Source organism: Mauremys reevesii, linkage group 6, assembly GCF_016161935.1.
Source record: "Mauremys reevesii isolate NIE-2019 linkage group 6, ASM1616193v1, whole genome shotgun sequence".
In the NCBI taxonomy this organism is placed as follows: domain Eukaryota; kingdom Metazoa; phylum Chordata; order Testudines; family Geoemydidae; genus Mauremys; species Mauremys reevesii.
This window is the reverse complement of record NC_052628.1, coordinates 68,674,187-68,695,468: the sequence shown is the minus strand read 5'-3', so window position 1 is coordinate 68,695,468 and position 21,282 is coordinate 68,674,187. Positions and strand designations below refer to the sequence as shown.

General features: G+C 40.7%; 1 protein-coding gene across 1 annotated transcript in view; it reads left to right on the top strand.

The window, feature by feature from the left end:
• PGGT1B (protein geranylgeranyltransferase type I subunit beta) overlaps positions 1–21,282 on the top strand; it is a 56,822-nt gene that overhangs the window by 17,090 nt on the left and 18,450 nt on the right. The window contains exons 3-5 of the mRNA XM_039543346.1: positions 11,651–11,718; positions 14,652–14,803; positions 20,164–20,296. Coding sequence (XP_039399280.1) covers positions 11,651–11,718; positions 14,652–14,803; positions 20,164–20,296 — 353 coding nt within the window. The remainder of the gene's footprint in view (positions 1–11,650; positions 11,719–14,651; positions 14,804–20,163; positions 20,297–21,282) is intronic.

Genomic DNA, 21,282 nt, shown 5'->3' with positions numbered 1-21,282 from the left:
TAGAACTGAGGATTCTGCTTTTATGTTTTGACTCAGTTTGCCTAATCGGTAGTCACTTTGACTACTCACATCTAACCCTCTGTTGTGGTTTGGATCTAGCCCACTTGAAGTATATAGCTGGATACATGATTGACTAAAACAAATTATTTGTTCTTCAGAATCTTAAACAGATTCTAGCCTTTAGGCTTACAAAGGTTAGTTCACAACTGGAAGACTGTAGTGCTGTCTGAGGCCTCATTTATATCTAAAACTTAGCTACATAGCTCAGAGGTGTGAAAAATTTGCATGCCCTCAGTGACCCAGTTGGTCAACCTGACCCGCACTATAAATGCAGTTAGGTGAATGAAAGAATACTTCTGTCAACATAGCTACCACTTGTCAGAGAGGCAGATTACCCACATAAATGGGGGCGGGGGGAAATCCTTCTGTCATTGTAGGCATGTCTACTCTGGAGTGTTAGAGTGGCACAGCTGAAGCGTCATAGTTGTGTTGCAGTAGTTGATGTAGCATAGACGTGCCCTGAGTCTCAAACAGCTCTGTGAGAACTACCCTCTTCATTTCAGTAGGGTATATTGAGTGTCAGATTTCCAAGTTGAGTGTGGATTTTCAGATAAGTTAGGCACTCAGTGTTTTTACTTAGCATGTGCAGTAACCACAGTTATACATACAAACAAAACAGGTAATTGCATGCACAAATGGCAAGAAAAGGCAGAAATAGTGATGGGAGAGGTGCCCTGTATCACTTTTTCCACTGCATGCTGCTTAGTGCAACAGTCACATAATGAACAGTTTAGTTACTACACGAGAACTTTTTTTTTCCTCCAATCTTTGTGTAAAACTCCCGTTGTCACTAGTGGAAGTTCTGGTGTGGCTCAGGGTTACTATGTGGTTCTACGTTTGTAGACTTGGCCCATAATTTAAAACATAATCTGGCCTTTTCCAAGGCAAGAGTTTGACTCCCCTGGTGGGTATGGGCGGGGAGGCGAGGCAGTTGGTTCAGGGAGGGGGATAATTTGAGTTAGTCTTATCTCCTGCTCAGGTGAAAGGAATCTTTTTCCAGCTATCTATTGTTATGATTGTTTATAACTGGAACAGTGAGTGGTTATGAACTTCATTTTGATTTTGTTGCTGCTTTAAACTTTCAATAGGCATTCAGACCATTAAAACCAAAAGTTAACACTAGATGGTGCTATTTCGTAACTACCTGTACCTTTAAATTCAATGTTTCAGCTGACAACATGCAGCTTGCTAGAGTCCTTTCATGTATTTAAACAGTCAAGGTAATAGCATTTCCTTGTGCCACTGTCAATACTTAAAAAAACAAAAACAAAAAACAAACAAAAAGAAATTGCAGAGGCAAAGTGGATGAGGTAATATCTTTTATTGGACCAACTTCTGTTGTTGAGAGAGAAGCTTTCAAGGTACACAGAGCTCTTCAGGTCTGAGAAAGGTACTCAGTGTCACAGCTAAATACAAAATTGAACAGATAGAATATGTGCTAACTACTTACGCTAAACTAAGAGACCATTGAATGTCCTTTTAACATCCCTGTTCATAGGACAAAAAGGAGGGATTAGTGAGTTACAGACAGTTGTAATACGCTATAAATCTAGTGTTATTATTAAGACCATGATTTTTAGTGTCTATCAAACTTATACATTTAAGCTCCCAGAAATCCTGTTTCTTACAGCTTGCTCTTAAATAGTGTCTGGATTTTTTTGATCTTTTTTTAAAAAATGGAATATTTGTCTCCTTGTTGCAAACACCCTTATTAACATCAAGGAAGAGTAGGTGAGCCCTTGTGGAACACCACCAACCTACTGCATGAGAAGAAAGTGCAACTGTACAGTAACAAAATAGAAAAGTGTTTATATAGAAGTACAGTAACTCACCAAGTCATCCCGGTTAATGTTGTTTCATTATGTTGCTGATCAATTAGGGAACATGCTCATTTAAAGTTGTATGATGCTCCCTTCTAACGTCTTTCGGCATCCGCATGCTTTGTTCACTGCTTGCAGGAAGAGCAGCCCATTGGAACCAGGGTGGACCGGCAGCCCACCCATCAGCTCCCCGCTCCCCTAAGTTCCCTGTGCGGCAGCTGCCCAGCAGGCTATCAGTCAGCAGTTCAGCTGTCTCTCCCCCTGCCACTGTCGTGTGCTGCTTCTGCCCTCTGCCTTGGAACTGCTCAGAGACTCCTGCTTGCTTTGCAGAGGGGCGAAGGGAGGGGGCTAATGTCAGGGTGTCCCTCTTCTCCTGTACCCCACTTACCCCATATAGAGCAGGGAGGGGACATGGTCAGAGAGAGCTTGGGGCAGCAGCTGCTGTCTCAACTTCCTGATCCACTTGAAAAGACAATGCACTGAAGAGTTGGTCAGCTTTAAGGGGCAGTGTGCATCTCTCTCTCCCACACACAAGGTGTGTGTGTCTCTGCTATGCTGTCTCCCCTCCCTCCTGTTCATGCTGCCTTGATGAGAGGCTACATTAACAATGTGTTAACCCTTGAGGGCTCAGCCAAGTGCTAGTTCATGATTTAGCAGCAAGGCATTCCCTGGGTAATATCCCTCCCTCTTCCACCCTCTAACTTCACCACCTCAACCAAGCTTCACAATCATTATAGCTGTGAACAGTATTAAACTGTTGGTTTAAAATGTATACTGTGTATATAGCTATCTAATAGTTTTTTGTCTGGTGAAAAAAATTTCCCTGGAACCTAACCCCCGCCCATTTACATTAATTCTTATGGGGAAATTGGATTCGCTTAACATCGTTTCGCTTAAAGTCGCATTTTCCAGGAACATAACTACAACGTTAAGCGAGGAGTTACTGTATTATATGCATAAACTGGAAAATACCAAAAAAAAAAAATGTTGCTGTCTATTCCAGTTTAGCAGTCGTTACTTTTAGGCCTGGTCTACACCACACAATTCGGTCAATGTAAGGCAGCTTACGTCGACCTAATTATGTCAGTGTACACATTACAGCCCTGTCCCGCTAATGTCTGTGTCCTACTACATCTACATAATAACTCCTCCACGAGAGATGTAGGGCTTATTTTGGGGTATGTCTTCACTAACAATGTTAAAGCACTGCCACGGCTGTGTAGTGACAGCACCAGCGCTGGGAGAGCTCTCCCCCAGCACTATAAAAATCCCACCTCCACGAGGAGAGTAGCTCCCAGCACTGTCTATACTGCCACTTTACAGCACTGAAACTTGCAGCGCTCGGGTGTGTTTTTGACACCCCTGAGTGATAAAGTTGCAACGCTGTAAAGTGGCAGTGTAGACAAGATCTTGATATATTTAGGGCAACAGAGTACTGTTACTTACTTTGTCAGTTGGCTATTTTGTCAATTTCATAGCTGCCATGTTTGAGCTGTGAAATTGACAAAAAAGCCAGGCAGCTAGATCCTGGCTGCCCATGGCTCCCCACTTCCAGCCAGGCTGCTGCCCTGAGGCTCCCTGCTCAAGAAGGAGCGAAGTCCTCGGCAGCTCCTCTCCTCCCTCTTTCTCCCCCCCCTTCGCCCCCCGGCTTTAAGCCGGGAGCCGAGAACCTGGGCAGGCTGCCGGGGCCCTGGCAGGGAAATGTGTGGAGCTGAGAGCCTTGGCTCTTAGCTCCCCACATTGCCCCAACTCAGTCAGTGGAAGTGCTCCTGGTGAAGACCAGCACCATTGACAGAAGGAGAGTGGTGCGGCCATCAGCCACTTCAGTAATTACTGTGGTGTTTGTAAGTCAACCTAACATAGATTGACTTGTTTGTAATGTAGATGTGTCCTTAGTTATAGTAGGTTAGAAATTCAAAGAAAAGTGATTTTCATGTTGGTATATTTGTCAGATTTGCTGTGTGAACCTCTTTTCTAGTATTTATTGTTGGGTCATAGTGATGGTTTGAGGAATCTGTCTACATATGATTAATGATAACATTGTCATGGAAGTCTCAGTTTCTGTGACTTTCAGAGACCTCTGTGACATTTTCCACTTCAGCACCAGTGTGGGGGGGGCCCTGGAGCCCTAGGGCGCTATGGCAACAGGTTTTGGACATTTCTCTCCACTCCCCCGACAGCAGTGCTTGGGCTCTCTTTCTCCTGTTGTGCTTCAGGCAGCCTCCCACCACCCATTATTTTTGGAGAGTCGCAGACAGGTCACAGGTGTCCGTGAGTTTTTGTTTGTTGCCTGTGATCTGTCTGTGACTTTTACTAAAAATAACTGACACAGTTCTAACCTTATGTATGATACCTGAATTCTGTTTTATATTGTAGAAATATTGTATCAGAGATTCCACATCCACAGAGGAAATTCCATCATTTGCTGAGTGGGCTATAGCATGTACTATCAGACCAGGGGCAATGGAAAGTCTTTAACCTTAACAGTTATGCTTTGACCCAACAATGGGAATGGTAAGAGGATTGCCTGACTGGGGATACCAGTTTGACCAAGGTTCTGTCCAGCGGGGTGGTCAAGTGGAGAGTGGAAAATCACCAGCAGAACAAAAAAACAGGTATTTGGAGGGGGACACGCACATTCAAGGGATGCACAGAGCAAGACACAGGAAGCTTGGGGTAGAAGAGAGGAACAGACAGTTGGTTTGGTAGCAGTGGAGTCCAGTTTAACTGTGGGACCAGCCAAGGTCAGAGAAAGTTAGGTGAACTAAAGAGGGAAAGAGGCTCCTTATTTCTGAAGAGAAACCTTAAGCTTCAGAAGAAGGGTCCTGGACATCCTAGAGGTGTCTGCCCAAGCTCAAAGAACTGTTCAGAGTGGTGAGGAAACTGAGACCGGGAAAATAAGTGTTTATTATTTTGTCTAGAGAAAATAACAACGCCACTAGTCGTCACCCAACTAAAACCTTTCCAGCACATCATCAAAGATCTACAACCTATTCTGAAAGATGATCTCTCAGATTTTGGGAGACAGACCTGTCCTCGCTTACAGACAGCCCCCAACCTGAAGCAAATACTCACCAGTAACCACACACCACAGAACAAAAACACTAACCCAGGAACCTATCCTTGCAACAAATCCTGATGCCAACTCTGTCCACATATCTATTCAAGTGACACCATCGTAGGTCCTAATAACATCAGCCATGCCATCAGGGGCTTGTTCACCTGCACATCTACCAGTGTGATATATGCCATCATGTGCCAGCAATGCCCCTCTGCCATGTACATTGGCCAAACCGGACAGTCTCTATGTAAAAGAATAAAATGACACAAATCTGACATCAGGAATCATAACATTCAGATACCAGTAGGAGAACACTTCAACCTCTCTCGTCACTCAGTAACAGACTTAAAGACTATTTTGCAACAGCAAAGCTTCAAAAACACTCCAAGGAGAAACTGCTGAACTTGAATTAATATGCAAACTAGATACCATCAATTGAGGCTTACATAGAGACTGGGAATGGCTGAGCCATTACACACATTGAATCTATTTCCCCATGTTAAGTATCCTCACACCTTCTTGTCAAACAGTCTGAAATGGGCTATCTTGATTATCACTATAAACGTTTGTTTTTCTCCTGCTGACAATAGCTCATCTTAATTAGCCTCTTAGAGTTGGTTGGGGAACTCCCACCTTTTCATGTTCGGGGTGTGTGTGTGTGCACACATACACCTCCTCACTATATGTTCCATTCTATGCATCCTATTAAGTCGGTGTAGCCCACGAAAGCTTATGCTCAAATAAATTTGTTAGCCTCTAAGTTGCCACAAGTACTCCTGTTCTTTTTGTGGATACAGACTAACTCGGCTGCTACTCTGAAACCTGTATTTCTCATGCTGCTTAATAAAGAGTAAATAGTGGTGTTTAGAATCCAATGCAAAACCTGTGTCTGTTTTGCTTTTACTGTCACATGCCCCCAGGGGCTAGGCAGTTGGACCATGTTGTCTCCGTTCTCAGGAGGGGGTGCTAAACCAAGCCTGCACCCCAAGTGTGTGTCTAGATACTCCAAGTCAGAGGCAGTGCCTGGACTCTGTTCAGATTCAGGAGGCTTAAAGAGCACTCAGAGCCCTGTGAGATGGGCTCCAAACACAACAGCCTAGGGAGCATCCAGCCAGAAGGAAGCTCTACCAGTGCTCTGTCTGTATGTAACAGACGTATAAATATTTTGGTCTGACTTGTTCATGCCAGAATTGCCCAGCTAAAAGTTAGTTGTTTTCACTTCCTCTTTATCATTTCCTCTGTCAGCTTAAAACCTTCTATTTTTAAACTCTGGAACTGCCACTTGGAATATGACTATCTAATTGCAATATAGCTATGCAACTCTTGGAAGCATCCACATATTGGCATGAAATACAAATAGCCCTTTTACTTAGGATGACAAGATGTCTCTCTCTGGAGTTCCTTAGTCACTAGAGTGCTGTGTTCCCTTCCCATGGAGTGAGGGCATTACCTCTAAGCTGCTAGCCAGGAAATACCAAAACTCTAGACTAGTGTATTGGTCTAGTTGACCAGAAGACTCACTAAAATAAATGTCCGAAAGAAGTCAGTCTAGTAGCAACTGTGGGGTGTGGGTTTTTTGTTGGTTTTTTTTTTTAATTGAAAATTAGCTACTGGGTTCAGGATTCTGTTTCTGACATCAAACACCAAAATAGTGCAGGAAAGAAATCAGTGAACTGCATTCCCTGACAGGTAAAAGTACTGAAAGGAAGTTAGAAATTGGCATCTCTAAAAATGAATTTATTTTTAAAACCACATTTTCTTTGTTGTAGTTGTCAAAGTTCCCACGCTAAGTGCATCACTGACCCCTCCTGGTCTCTAAGTGCAGCTCCATTCAGGTCTCAGACATCAAGCTGTCTCAGGGTGGAATCTCTCGATCTTCCCACTCTCGGGCCTTGGCTACACTGGTGCTTTACAGCGCTGCAACTTTCTCGCTCAGGGGTGTGAAAAAACACCCCCCTGAGCGCAGCAAGTTACAGTGCTGTAGCGCGCCAGTGTAAACAGTGCCCCAGCTGTAAGCTAATCCCCTTGGGGAGGTGGATACCTGCAGCGCTGGAAGAGCTCTCTCCTGGCGCTGCGACCACACTCGCACTTCAAAGCAGCGCTTTGGGGTTTCAGACTGGGATCTAGGCTGTGAGTTAATCATAGAAGTGTAGGTCTGGGAGGGACCTCGAGAGGTCATCTAGTAATGTTCATTACTTGCTCCTCTGGAAGCAAAGATCAGTAGAATCCAGTGACCAGACAGCCTTCTTAAAGCAAAGTTATGTATTTAGAATCTCAGAGGGAAAAGGTCTCAAAACAGTAAACAGACTGTAGGTATGTCTAGCTAGCCTGGAATTTTGGGAAGGGTTCAACTGCTTCCGACATTCACACAGGACCTTTCTCTCTTCCATCTTGATTGTTTTGTTCCTGGAAAAAACAGTTCACAATGCATCCCCTTCTCTCCAAAAAGTCCTTTTAACTCTTTAGTGTCTCTTTGATCTCTAGGCTCCGAACTTTGGCAAAACAGCTGTGTAACTTTGGGCTGGAGGTAGGCCATTGCCCTGTAATTGCTCCTCCAAGTGTGCATTTGGAGGGAGCTGTTGCACTGCATTCCTGTTCATTTTTGCAACAGTCACCTATTAAGTTAAATCCACCTATTCTTATGGGAAAGTCTAATAATGCAATACACAGTAACGTCACCTCACTGACCAGGCCACATACAATATTTATAAAATTACATGTTAGTATTTTTAGATAATTTCATTGTCACTCCACGTTTGCCACAGTAGTGCATACAGAAGAAAAGGTAGATGCTGGGGTTGGATCATCTCCTTTAACTTGTATTCAGTTTAACTGCAAAACAGCCCTAGTCCCAGCACATTCATAGATGCAACAAGCAACTTTACTATATTTCTTTCTAAACTATAAAGGAAGAAAAGTGCCCCATAATCATAAACCTAAGACTGTTAAATGAGCAAGATTTTGAAATGTATTTGTAACTTAAGTCTAAACGTATTTGTTACTGTTTTAGTTTAAGTATTTTTTTTCCTTAAAAACTGGCCAACTAGCAATTCTGGTTGTGTCTCAGTCAGCTGATCCTATTTAATTTTAGAAAAAATGACATGGAACCCTCAGAGTACCAAGTTATGCTGTAGCTAATTTCTGTACATAAATTTACTCAATTTCTTTACATAAAACTACTCTACGTAAATTTCATAGACTTTGAGAAGGTTTTTGATAGCGTTCACAGGAGCAACCTATGGCGTATTCTACGGGCAAATGGAATCCCTCTCCTTATCAATATCATCAAAAGCTTTTATTTCAACTTTACATGCAGTGTTGATCACAGTGAGCTCAGTTTTAAAGTCAAAACAGAAATACATCAGTGGTGTCATGTCTGCAATCCTCTTCAACATTGCCATCAACTGAGTAATGCAGCATGCAACAGAAGACATGCCAAGAAGCCAGAGCCATCCTTAGGCATATCCAGCATACGGGGTTGCATAGGACAACTGAAAATTTGGGCCACCCTTGGGCCTTAGTGTCAGCTCTCCTGCCTCTTTCTATCCCTCTTCTGACCCTTCCTGCAGGCTTCCAGAGCTAGCTGCTGAAGTCTGGTGACCGTTACTCTGGAGGAGATCTAGTATAAAATCCTTTGTTCTGCCTAAAATCTTTGCAAACATGTTTTTTAAAGTTGGTGAAATTTCTTAAATGTCTATTGTTATGGAGATCACACAAAGTAAATTAGTGTTCCCTTTTTTCTAAAAGCAATGAACATTGTTATGAACACACTAAACCTCTGATTAATTTAAAATGTCTTTAAAATGAGTTAAATATGTAATAATCTGGAATGATTTTATGAAGGTTTGAGTACATTTAAAATATAAAATCAGCTTAGAAGTACGGATTAAGAAAATGTAAAACAGAGAAGAGCTGCATCATGTATTCCATAATATTTAATGTTTTATTCAGCAGGATAGCTGACTTCCCCTTACAACAAAGTTTTTGTAAATAAATCTCTGACAAACTTCAGTGTGTATCAAAAAACTGACACTTTTTATTTCCAAGTTTAGTTCTTTTAATTAGGTACCTTCTGCATGTCCATTCTTCACCTTCTGGCATGCCGTGGAAAACATGCTCCATTTTCTTTAGAAAGAAACTGCAGAAGAGTGGGGTTTTTTTGTTTTTGTTTTTTCAAATGTCGTTTGCTTCATTTGGGTTCAGGGATTTTGCTGGAAGGGGGTGATCAGGGAAGTAAGAAAGAAGGGAGACAGTGGGGAGAGAGCGGGGCCTGGGCAGAGCAGGGGTGGAGTATGGGCGGGGTCATAGACGGGCTTTCCCAAGTGGCAGCTTCACCCCACTGCCCATGACAGCAGGTAAGAGCAGGTCGGCTCCCGCACGCCCAGTGCGCACTGCAGTCTCCTTAGTCAGGGCGTATTCACAGAGCCGAATGCATCGGTGCCGCGCATGCTGCGTGAGGGAGAGGGTGCGGGGCTCTCTGCTGGGAACTGCGGGCAGGGTGGCTCATTATCCTTTGCTGCCTCACCCCCGCCCCCCCACTCCACCCCTGGGCTGCCATCAGGCATAGGGGCACCAGTTTAATAATACTGCGTAGGGCCTCATAAATCCTAAAGACGACCCTGCAAGAGGCATTAAATAGACACCCTTCTCATCCCTTGAAGACCTGGACTTCACCGATGATCTCGCTCTCCTATCACATACCCAACACCATATACAAGAAAAAACAACTCGACTCAACATATTCAGCCAGCAAATTGGACTGAAAATCAACTGCAGTAAGACAGATATCATGACCTTTACTATTGCCTCACCATCACCAGTACGGATAGAGGATTGTTCTCACCAATGTAGAAACGTTCACATACTTGGGCAGCACCATCAGCTAGCACAATGGAACAAGCCAGGACACCTGGAACAAAATCAATAAAGCCAGGAACACCTTCAGGAGCTTTAAATACAGTCTGGAAATCAACATACAAAACTAAACTCAAGATTTATCAGAGCTGTGTACTTTCAACATCACTTTATAGTGCAGAATGCTGGGGAATGAGAAAGTATGACAAGTCCAAACTGACTTCATTCCATACAACTTGCCTCAGAAAAACCCTCTATCTTTTGGCCCAGAACAATCTCAAACCAAGATCTATTGACACAGTGCAACCAAAAGGATCCTGAGCACCATTGTTACCAGGAGGTGTTGGAGATGGATTGGCCATGTGCTTTGGATGGAAACTGATTCCATCACCGGAGTAGCAATAAGATGGACACCTGAAGACAAGCAAAAGTGACGCTGCCCGCAAACAACATGGTGAAGAGCTGGGGAAGCCAAGCTGAAAAATCTGTGGCACAGCTGGGGAACCATTGAACCATTGTCAGAAACAGTCAGGAGTGGAGGAGTTTTGTCACTGCCTTAAATGCCAGAGGCATAGTGGGAACATGATGAATTTCTGTAGCCACATGATCTTATGTCATTAACTGTGTCCTCATTCTCTTCCTTCATTGTTTCATACTTGTTGCATCTGCTCTAAAATTGAATTGTAAAACTTTTTGGGCTGGGGAGACTCTTGCTACTTGCTTATACAGGGGCCCAGCACAATGGGGTCTTCACCTAAGTGCTGAGAAACTAAATCTAGGGACCTTTCTGTTAGAGAACTTGCATCAGTATAGTTACTGGTAAGTTTCTACTGTAGACATGACACACAGATCTAAAGTGGGGCCTCAACTGGTAAATCACACCAGTGTAAGATGCCTCTGTATCTGTGCACAGTTAATCTGTATTCGATTCTTATGGCTTGCTGTGTAACTACATAGTTTGGTTAGTTTCTCTAATCCAGACAGGGGCTAGGACTTTTAGATCAGAGCTAAGGGTGTAAAAGCAAAATTAAGGGGGCTTCAGAGCACCTAGTTGAGTGGAATTAGAGCAGTCACTAGCCTTTCATCTCTGGAAGCCCTTGAGTCAAGCCAGCTATGTTACTACAGCTCAGAGAGGCATATTTGAGCTGTGTAGAGGACCTGTGCTGTGCTTGACTTTTGATGGTGTGCGGTATGCGTTTGTATGTCCTAATTACTCAGATATCCTGAAGATCAACACAATATAAAACCTGTGAATAAGAGTTTCAGATTTGAATGATTGCTAAGTGAGCAATCTTCTCTTTTAAAAGCTTCTCATGCTTACAGATTTTGGAGGAGAGCGATAAGCAATGCTGCTGTTAAATCTTGTGACCTTTCAGGCTATTTTAATTTTTAGATCATATCCTAATGTGTGGTTTAACGTAATGAGCCTATCTACCATCATTATTAAATGGCTAAAAAATCAGTGCCCACTTAAAACCATAGTAGTTAACTCTGCTTTGCAGCTGATCTTAAACAGTCTTGGTGGATGGAAATCTAGAGGAAAACAACCTGTTTATACTATGTTTTTCCAACTAGGCAATTTCCTCATTCAAAACAGTGGAGGAAATTTCAACTAGCACAAAATATATTTCAGCCAGGTGAAGCATTTTTGATCCTTGGCACTAAGATCATTCTGAAAGAACTTTCTGTTCCCTGAAAAAATATGCTGAGATTGCCAGTGTACTGAAAAGATAAAAGCAAGCAAGTAATGTTTTGATTTATGTTGAATTAACAGGTCTCGATCCTATCCAAAGAGTAATAATTTTAAATGGCTGTTTCAACAGAGTAAATGAAGTGGTTTTTTTTCCCCTCCTAGGATCAAATTTAAATCGCTGTGGCTTCCGAGGATCTTCATATTTGGGGGTGCCATTCAATCCATCCAAGGTTAGTTGGCTGTGTGTGTGTTTGTGTGCGCGAGAGAGAGAGAAAAGATCCCTGTAATAACTAGTAAATTATCTTGTGGCTTCTTCAGAGCATAACTACATAACTATGAAGTGAATCTGAAGTGAATATAGAACCAAGAACCTTTTAAAGAAATTAATATTTAATTGTTTGCATTTGCATAGTTTAAAAAAAATCCCCACTACACCCCCACACAATACTGTGTCTCTGTTTACAAATGGGGATGGAGAAATGGGTATATAGGTTGTAGATTCCCCAAACTACACAACAAATTGTCAGTGCTTGGTTTAGAAAATGGAGGTTCCTAATTGCAATCCACTGGACCTTACTGGGTAAAAAGCTTCTCTGGTCCAAGAACTGCATATGGCCCATGTCCAGAAAAAGCAGAGTTCCGCATGGCAAAGGAGATACTCAGTGTTTTCAACATTTATCTTTCTGTGTTCAATCTGAGGACACCGGAATCCTTCTCAAATATGGGTGAGACCCTACTCACATCTGTTGTTGAGGGGGCGGGGGATGAATGGGATTGAGGATCAAGGGGATGGGAAATGTGGGGTATAGCAGATCGATTGCTTTTAATGATGGGGAAACTGGAAGTGAACAGAGGCTGCTGAAGACGATGGAGGATTTGTTAGGCTTCAAAGATACGAATAGAGTGGTAAGCTGAACAGGGAGAGGCAGCAGACGGCATGGGATCTGTGCAGCATCTGGGAGGATGGTGAAAACAGGTCAGTTGCTGCTAATATGTGGGAAATGGAATGTAGTTTCAGGCAGGGGACAGATTCCAGCCAAGTGTCTGGATGGGGAGAGAAGGGTGGAAATAGGATCAGAGAATTTTATGGGGGTTTGAAACTGGGAGGAGAGGGTGGGCATCTATGCATAGGAGTTGATTGACACTGGAGCAACAACTTACATGCTCCTTTTGCATAGCAAATCAGCCAAGGCAGCAGAGCAGTTTCCTGCTTGGGCACAGAGAGTGGCACCCCCTTTTTTGTAATTTACATCCCCAGTTTCCCTTCTACATTCAGCAAGGCTAAAGAATTGTGAAGGGGAGTTAATGCATCGCTACACTAGGCACAGCATTCTCAGCGTAATCTTCGTTTCTTGGTTTGGTGTGGATCTGCCCCCTTTTAATACCATAGTTTGTGTCTGCATCATTTTACTCTAACATTGCAATAATCAGATGAATTTGTCACCTGTTATGATTGGCATTAGCCTCAGTCATATTCCACTACATATTGAACTGTTTCGCGGCCTCATGAGGAAAAAAATTAGTCTCTGTAACGCTCTTACAGAAATAAATGTAGTCGAGGGTCTGTAATTTTTAAGAGTTCTTGCTAAAATCTTATTAACCTTTAAATATGTAAATAACAATCCAAAACCTGAATAAGGTTGTAAACACATCTTTGGTCTGATACTGTAAGCCAGTCCTCTTCTTCAAATCACCATATAATCAGAACTTGATGGCTATCCCACAGCACTAGTGCAACATTGAGTGAGTGGACTCATCCACCATACGGGTGGCCACTAAATGACGTATCATTCATAATATTGAAATAAAACTTTAAACAATTTAATGTAGTACATTAAATCAGGCCATGAATCATTGGGCGACTCATTTATGCCCAAATCCCCTCTCCTGCACAAAGCTTGAGGAACTGGGCTTAGCAAAAAGGTGTTTGGCTGAGGTCTTTGTAGAGCACCTTGAAGATGAAGAGTGTGATTAAAAAGTGCTAAATATTGCTACAGGGTGTCAGCATTTCACTGGTGCTTTTTCATTTTGATGCGTCTGTTCAAACAGCACACAATTTAAGACGTGAATTTTCTCTTGTCAGGAAATTTGTTGCTGCCCAATACACTGTCCTATGCTCCGTAATTTAGCTTGTAGAAAGAGGCCAGGGGCTAATCTGTGAAAGTCAGTTAATGTACATTCTTGTCTTAAAAATGTGCTGATATAGGAATAGTTTTTATTTACATCCATGCATCAGTGCATTCTCTACTGCCTTTGGTGAAAAGGAATTGGATCTGCCTTTGTTGGAATTGATATAAAAAAGGCTTAAAATATTGCCAATGCGACCTTCTTTCCTTTTCAGATAAATTAGAGCGATTTAATGAAAGAAACAAACTCTGGAACCCTTACCATGATAAAGCTGGCTTTAAATGATATAGAATCATAGAAATATAGGGTTGGGAGGGGCCCTCAAGAGGTTGTCTAGTCCCATTCTGCTGTGCTGAGGCAGGACTGGGCTCACAAAGTGGCAGCTTTAGGGTCTGGCGGGGCTCCTTCCTCACCTCTGGCAAGGGGCAATGGTAGCTCCCATGTCCCATCGAACTAGACTGAGGCTTCTATTCTGGATGTTGTGACCTCGCATCACTCTTGCCCACATGTTTGTTCATCCCCTCAAAAAATTCTAATAGACTGGTGAGGAATGCTACAAAAGCCATGCTGACTATTCCTCCAACATACCGCGTTTGTCTGTGTCTGATGATTTCTGTAGTTTTCAACCAGTTGCCTGGTACCAGTCCGTAATTTCCTGGATTTTCTCTAGAGCCTTTTTTAAACATGGGTGTTACATTAGCAATTCTCCATTCATCTGATACTGTGGCTGATTTAAGCAATAAGTTTCATATCACAGTTGGTAGTTCCGCAATTTCATATTTACGTTTCTTTTAAGTATTTGTAAGCTTCTTGCTCCTCCGCAAAGGTGTTAGATGGAGCTATGCAATTATATAGTTGCAGTCAGGCATGTCTAGTCACATAAATTCCACTTCTGCAAAATGAATGATGAGATTAACATTACCTTTAAAATGTTGTCAACACTTTGAATACTTAATTGTAATTCACTGAATACTTAATTGTAATTAAAGAGCTTATGAAATCAAAATAAGTTAAACGTATTTTCTTTTAACTTTAGGGTCCTGGTATATCTCATCCCTATGACAGTGGGCACATAGCAATGACATACACTGGACTATCATGCTTGGTTATTCTTGGAGATGACTTGAGTCGAGTAAATAAAGATGCCTGCTTGGCAGGACTGAGAGCTCTCCAACTGGAAGATGGAAGGTACAGGACATTGTTTATTACAGAAGACAATGGAAATTTTTGAGGAAAACCTAACCATGGAACAAAATATACACTTCACCCCGTAAAATATCTGTGTTATGTCTTCTCCACCTTCCAGAAGCTTGTTTGCTGTGGTTGGTGTGAAAACTTTAGAATATAGGCAAGTTACCATGTACTCTTTTGGGGTCTTGATGCGTTCCAGGACTGGATGATTTCTTGGCCCAGTGCACATTCACTATTGGAAAGTTACTGGCTGGCCTGGTGACATGATGGTAGTGCTTTGTTGTGCCTTTCAGGAGAGGATACTAGGGATCCCTACCATATCTGGATTCTTTTTCTGCAGTCAGTAAAGATGAACTGCATTGCATAAACTAGCATTATACTGAGTTATCCTGCTTGTAGTCAGTGAGAGGCAATTGGTCAGCCTGCTCCCCCCCACAAAAAACAACTACATACTCATTTCCTCCAAGCAGTACACTAACTTCTTCAGTCTGCCTCCAACACAGTGAGCAAATGGCATGTGGAGCATGGGTATTTCTCTGTGGTGCTGGAAGCACTAGGTCTTGCTAGAAGAAAGATTGCAGAAGTGCAATATGTGCAGTACTATGCTACAGCAAAGTTTGACTTTCTGCACAGTCTCTTCAGAATACCTTAGTCTCTAGAGGTGGAATGTGTCTTCAGTGGTAGCTAACTCTGAAGTCAAAGGTCAAAAGGTTTAAATGTCATTAGGAAATATGCTTATCTGGCTGCTAATGCAGTTATTCAGAGCTCTAGCCATGCCAGGACCTTTGATCCAGTTTGCAGCCTCTACTGCTGGCTCTGTGCCCTGGTGTCTTGTCCTATTTAGAAGGATTCAGATGTCATTGGGACCAAAATCTTTGTGCATGTCCATTTGAAAAACCCCCACAAGTAGTTTTTATTTTAAAACATGAGAAAGTTAGACACACATTCTGCTGCAGTATGTGTAATGCAAAGTTGCAGCTTAGTACATAATTGTGTGTAAACAGCTAGTTTGTCTAGTCTGAATGAGGAACATCAACATGAATATAGCAGAGTAAATCAGACTTTCATTTTTAATGAAATCACAAACTTCCTTACCTAATAGCTTCCCCTCAAAATGACTCTAGTTATAAATCAGAATGTTTTAGCTTAGTTACTACATTAAGTGTGTATATAATATATAAAGGGTATGTATGCATTTAAAAAAAAAAACGTGCAATTTTTTAGCAATATTTGTTTCAGTACTAAAAATAGTGTTTCGACATCACCCAGCCAGTGATGTGGTTGTCTCAAGACTGATCTGCAAACAGTTCTAACCTGTTCAGTTAGCATTGTGATTTTTTTTTTAGCAGAAATAGTTAACCAGGACAGCCCTAATACTTCCTCTTCCTGTACAGGAATCGCTACATTGATAAAACACCTCTGTAGCAATATAACTTCATCTAAGATAAGGGGATTGTAGCACTTTAAATTACACTGATGTAATTAAAGCTGTGCAACTTTTGTGTATAAACAAACCCTTAGTGGCGGCTGCTGTTTCAGTGATATTTTCTAGCTGAGAACATGTTACATCTAATGCATTGTAGGACTGAAAATATTGGCATTCCTGTTAAAAAGCACTGCATATCTGTGTAAAACTTGTTTTAAAGTAAGCACTATACTTAAACTGTTCATTTATTTTTGAGTTAAGAATAGTTCAAGTTAAGAAGACTGTTTGTTTGTTTTTATGTTCTATGTTTTGCAATTTCCAGTTGGTCTTTAGTGGGAATGTAGATTCCTTATGGTAGCTTTTTGAGTGATTGATTGATTTTAAAGATCTTGAAAAGCATAATTAACGTGTTTTGGTGATTCCTTTCCTTGTGATTAGAAGAGAGATGCAAGAGACCCAGTGTACAAACTCAAGTTTTTCTAATAAGTCTTCAACAGACTGAGATTTTTGAACAGTATGTGGGGCTCTCAGGCTCTTAAATAATTTTTTAGGTTGTCTGGAGAACTAACCAAACTTATGCACTGTTAAGTCAACCAATCACTAGCTTTTTTTTCTGCTTGCAGAAAAAATTAATCCTATTACAGAAAGCATAAATGTTAGTTGATGTCAGCATAACCTTCAGTTGCTGTCCGGCACCCCCAAGCTGCTAAATTCTAAAAATGAATGCCAGGCATTAACTGAATTCCCTCTCTGTGGATCCAGTTGTGTTGATCCACAGTAATATATATCAGCTAAAAAGACTGTGACTCCCAGAAATACCATCTGTATGATTGAATGAAGCCAACAATTTGTTTATGAAAATGGAACAGTCTCTTCTGAGGCTTTTTTTCATGACAGGTATATGGGAGTCCTAGACCCAACTTTTAAAGATATAGCAAAAATCCAAGCATGTGTACTACATTATAACATGAAACTTAAGCTGTGTTCTTCTAGAAACCAGAGGTATGCTTTAGAAATACCCAAGATTTTTTTTTTTTCTGAAGGCCATCATAATGTTGGTAGGTCTTCATAAGCCTAAATTTTATTCCAGATTCAGTCAGGATAGCCTACTGAAAGCTCACATGGTGAAATAACTCTTGCTATGTATACACTTTAAAATGTATTTGAAATTCAATACAGTTTTAGTTAAGTATGATGCTAATTGAAGAAATGTAAGAGGTAATAGGGCTTGCTCTGTCTGTAAAGTAGCCCACATTCTGCTATAAGACTGACTTAATAATCTGAATTTAATATGTTAAACTAAATGTGTATCTAAAGAGGTTTTTTTAATTACGCCAGAATAGAGAGGCTTGGAGGGGTGCACAGGAAATGTTGGGTAGAAGACTATAGAAAAAACACCAGAGCTGGTTACATGTAGAGCTCTGATCTGTGATTTTATTACATTCTGTCTGTGAATCCATTGTTAGACCTTGTAGAAATTTTGTGTGTAGCGCTTCCCTAGAGGTCCTGCTGTCAGTCTTTGAAGAGAGTTTATTCCTTCAAGAATGAACTGCCCTGGAATCTTGACTGTAAAAACATCTTCCATTTCTGAATCCTCTGTCCATGGTTTTTGCATTAGTACCCCCAGAAAACTTGACCATAAGTGGAATTTGTTTTGACTGCAGTGCAAGGCAAGTTAGCAATTGACCTCTAAATCACTTAGGAAATATTTTCCCTTAGTTACCATCTGATGTTCAGTTTTGGAGGAGAGAATTTCCCTAATTTGACAGTTGAATACTAGCCAAGGAAGTCCATCCATACTATAAAATATCGTAAGAGGCAAATAACATATTGCCTAACTGACACTCCCCATTCTTTGGAGTTGGAATATAGCAGCTTCTTAAGGAAGCAGAGCTGGTCTAAGACAGAGGGATTAAAACTTAAATAACATTCAGCTCAACTCCCAAATTTCTCTGTAAAAATCAGCATTAGAAATGAAAACTTAACATGAATGGTCTTTATAAAGTGTACAGCAGCAAGAGAAGTGTATGTAGTTTGTTAGAAACTGGTAGATTCTAACTGGTTGTGCTGTTATGATTCCCATTCATAGAATTAAAATCCAGGTTCTAAGTATTTAGCCTATTTGTAAAGCTATTTGAATAATTGTTGCTTAGCAGTGAATATTATACATGTACCCTCTCAAATTAACTGTTTTATACAATTCAACTTTTGTGTGTGCATAACCTGGATAGATCAGGATTATCTAAATGCTTATTGTCCATTTTAATCATCTAAGAATAAAATTCTAGTTCTTATCCCTCTCTGATTAAGGAAATTGGATTGACAGAATAATGGGCTGTTAGTATAAAGAGATTAATTAGCCTACATTTTACTTATTAAAATAAATTGCACTGCTATTATAAATGTGTCTCTGATCCACACATCTGATAGAAATTTGTAAAACGTGGATCCCTTGACTTAGAAAAAAGTAAGTTTAAAAAATGTCTAGCAATTTAGGTTGGGTTTATAGCTAATGAAAAGTCCTTGTTTTAGGTCACACATTCTATGTGGGTAGTTAAAAATTTAACTGATAGCAGCTTTGAAAGAGCATATAATGAAGAGTAGGGTGTAATGATGTTGTTTCTGAAGGGACTATGATCCATTTCATTATTAAACTGAGACAGCAGTGTTAATTAAAATGGAAGTGTTGGCTTAATTTATTTTTAACTTACGAATCAGGTGAGACTTACATGGATAGCACATGATAGGATTCTACAAAGTTAAACCATTTTCAAGAACTCAAAATTATTAAAATATAGTGCTAAGTTGCTTTCATAAACTGAAAATTCCAAATTCAAGGGGGTGTATACAACAGTATGTGATATTTCCAGAATTGAGCCTACCGTCTAGAGCAACTGACTAACATTTAATGGACTAAATTCTCAGACGTTTCTGTCAAGAAATTGCAAGTGTGCATTTGTTTGTCCAACTTAGGCACATGAATAGCCCAGTGTGCATGCAGACATTGATTTGCACCTCAACTGGACACAGTCCTCTTGTAGCATGGCCCAATGCTAAGGTTTATGTAGAGCTTTTAAAGACAAAAGGATGCCTTTAGTACTCCAGACTGGTGCTCGTAAGAAGCCATTTAAAAATACTTCTGCACACTTAACCTGCTTCAAATGTTTTTAAAGCTGCTAAGTATTCTAAGTAAACTGCTTATATTTGAGCCAAATGAAGTCTTGTCAGGAAGCTGTAAAGCAAAGTGTTGCAGTCTTGTTTTTGAGGTTGTGAAAGCACAAAATCCAAGGCCAGTGCCTGATCAGGGCAAGCAAACTAATAGTCTTGAAATATTCTGCGATTGTAAAAAGATTAAAGAAAAACTTAAACACTACAACATGAATGACGACACCACCACCACAATATATACAGTCCTAATACCAATTAAATATGTTCATTCTTGTAATCTGTTCCATGATGTAATTAAAAATGGGTTAAATAACCAAGGCCAGGTCTTACCAAAATGAGCACCAAGATTGCTAGGGAGGAATTAAGAGGCAAAGAGAAATGTGGTGGTGTAATGATGGTAACTCATCTGTTACAGTGGAATATAGCAGATTGAAGAATGCAGATACTAAAATATTAATACATATACCCTGACATTGCCTAGATAAAATTCCCTGAGCCACTAAATGTAAATGGTTCATATCACTTGATAGCATATCATCAAAATAGAAAATTCAGTAAACGTAAATATGTGGTTGGATTAGTTGTCCTTCCAAATAGGGACATTGTGCTCTTCAGAAGGACAATACTGTTTGAAATATTTAAGGAACTTCCTCTTGAGATGAGAAGTATATGATAAACAAGCCTGGGGTGTGTTTTTTGTGTGTGTGTTCATAATGTGATTGCCTTTGCAATGCATAATGAGAAAAATCTGTATTTCTTTTAGTTTCTGTGCTGTGCTTGAAGGTAGCGAGAATGACATGAGATTTGTATATTGTGCTTCCTGTATTTGCTACATGCTGAACAACTGGTCAGGCATGGATATGAAGAAAGCGATAGAATATATTAGAAGAAGTATGGTGAGTTTTCCTTTTTTTTTTTTTTTTTTTTTTATTATATTCTTCGAATCTTAAGACCGTAGATTTTCTGCGTGCTGCAGCATGTGGCTAAAACAATCACCAGCACTACTGAATACAAGCCATAACCTTTCATATAGTCCTTTGTGTTTCCTGGTATACTGAGTTGAAAGAGGAGAAGTGGTACAGTAGTATTATAACTATAAAAAAACCCACAAACCTTGGAGGATCCAGTGTAATCTCCCTGACGCAGTTAACATGTGGTTTGATCTTCCTGAACAAACTGGACAGAACAACATGTAACCATGTTTCTAGACTGCAACAGCCTTGGACTAAAGAAGCAGGGCTGTTCCAAAGTCTAAGATCATAGTTAAAACATCATTCCATCTCTCCTATACTGCAAGACAGATTTCAGTTGTTCACTGACATTAGATACTCTGTTGCCATGTTGCAATCAGTAGGTCCCTCAGCATGGTAGGACTTATAACGTAGACACTGAAGATGGACATTCCCAGTTTGTAACATTCACCGAGATGAAAAATAGGCAGTCCTCCATTTCCTATTTTCTTTTTTATAAATAGTATAAAACTAGTAGCTGAAACCCTATGCTGTCACGTAGGTGTGGCAGTTGGGCCAGGTAAGCCACCATCTGTGCATTCTACTGCATTCCACCAGGGGCACTGTTTCACGCAAATTAGCTGTAGCGTAATGGTGATTGATTGAGTTGCTTCTATCAGAATGTTTTAGGACTTTTAATATGGCATCGATATAAGCCTTACCGTAGCTGTACACTGCTCAGTGTAATTTGTAAATGACTGAGAACTTAGAACTGGTACTCCAGCCTCGTCCTCCTGGACTTGTCAGTTGCCTTTGTCACAGTTGACCATACTCCTCTTGTAATCTTATCTTCCCTGGGCTTCTTTGACTCTTCTCTTCTTTTCTTCTGCTGCTGTCATTGCTTCTTCAGCATGACCTTTGGAGGATTCTCT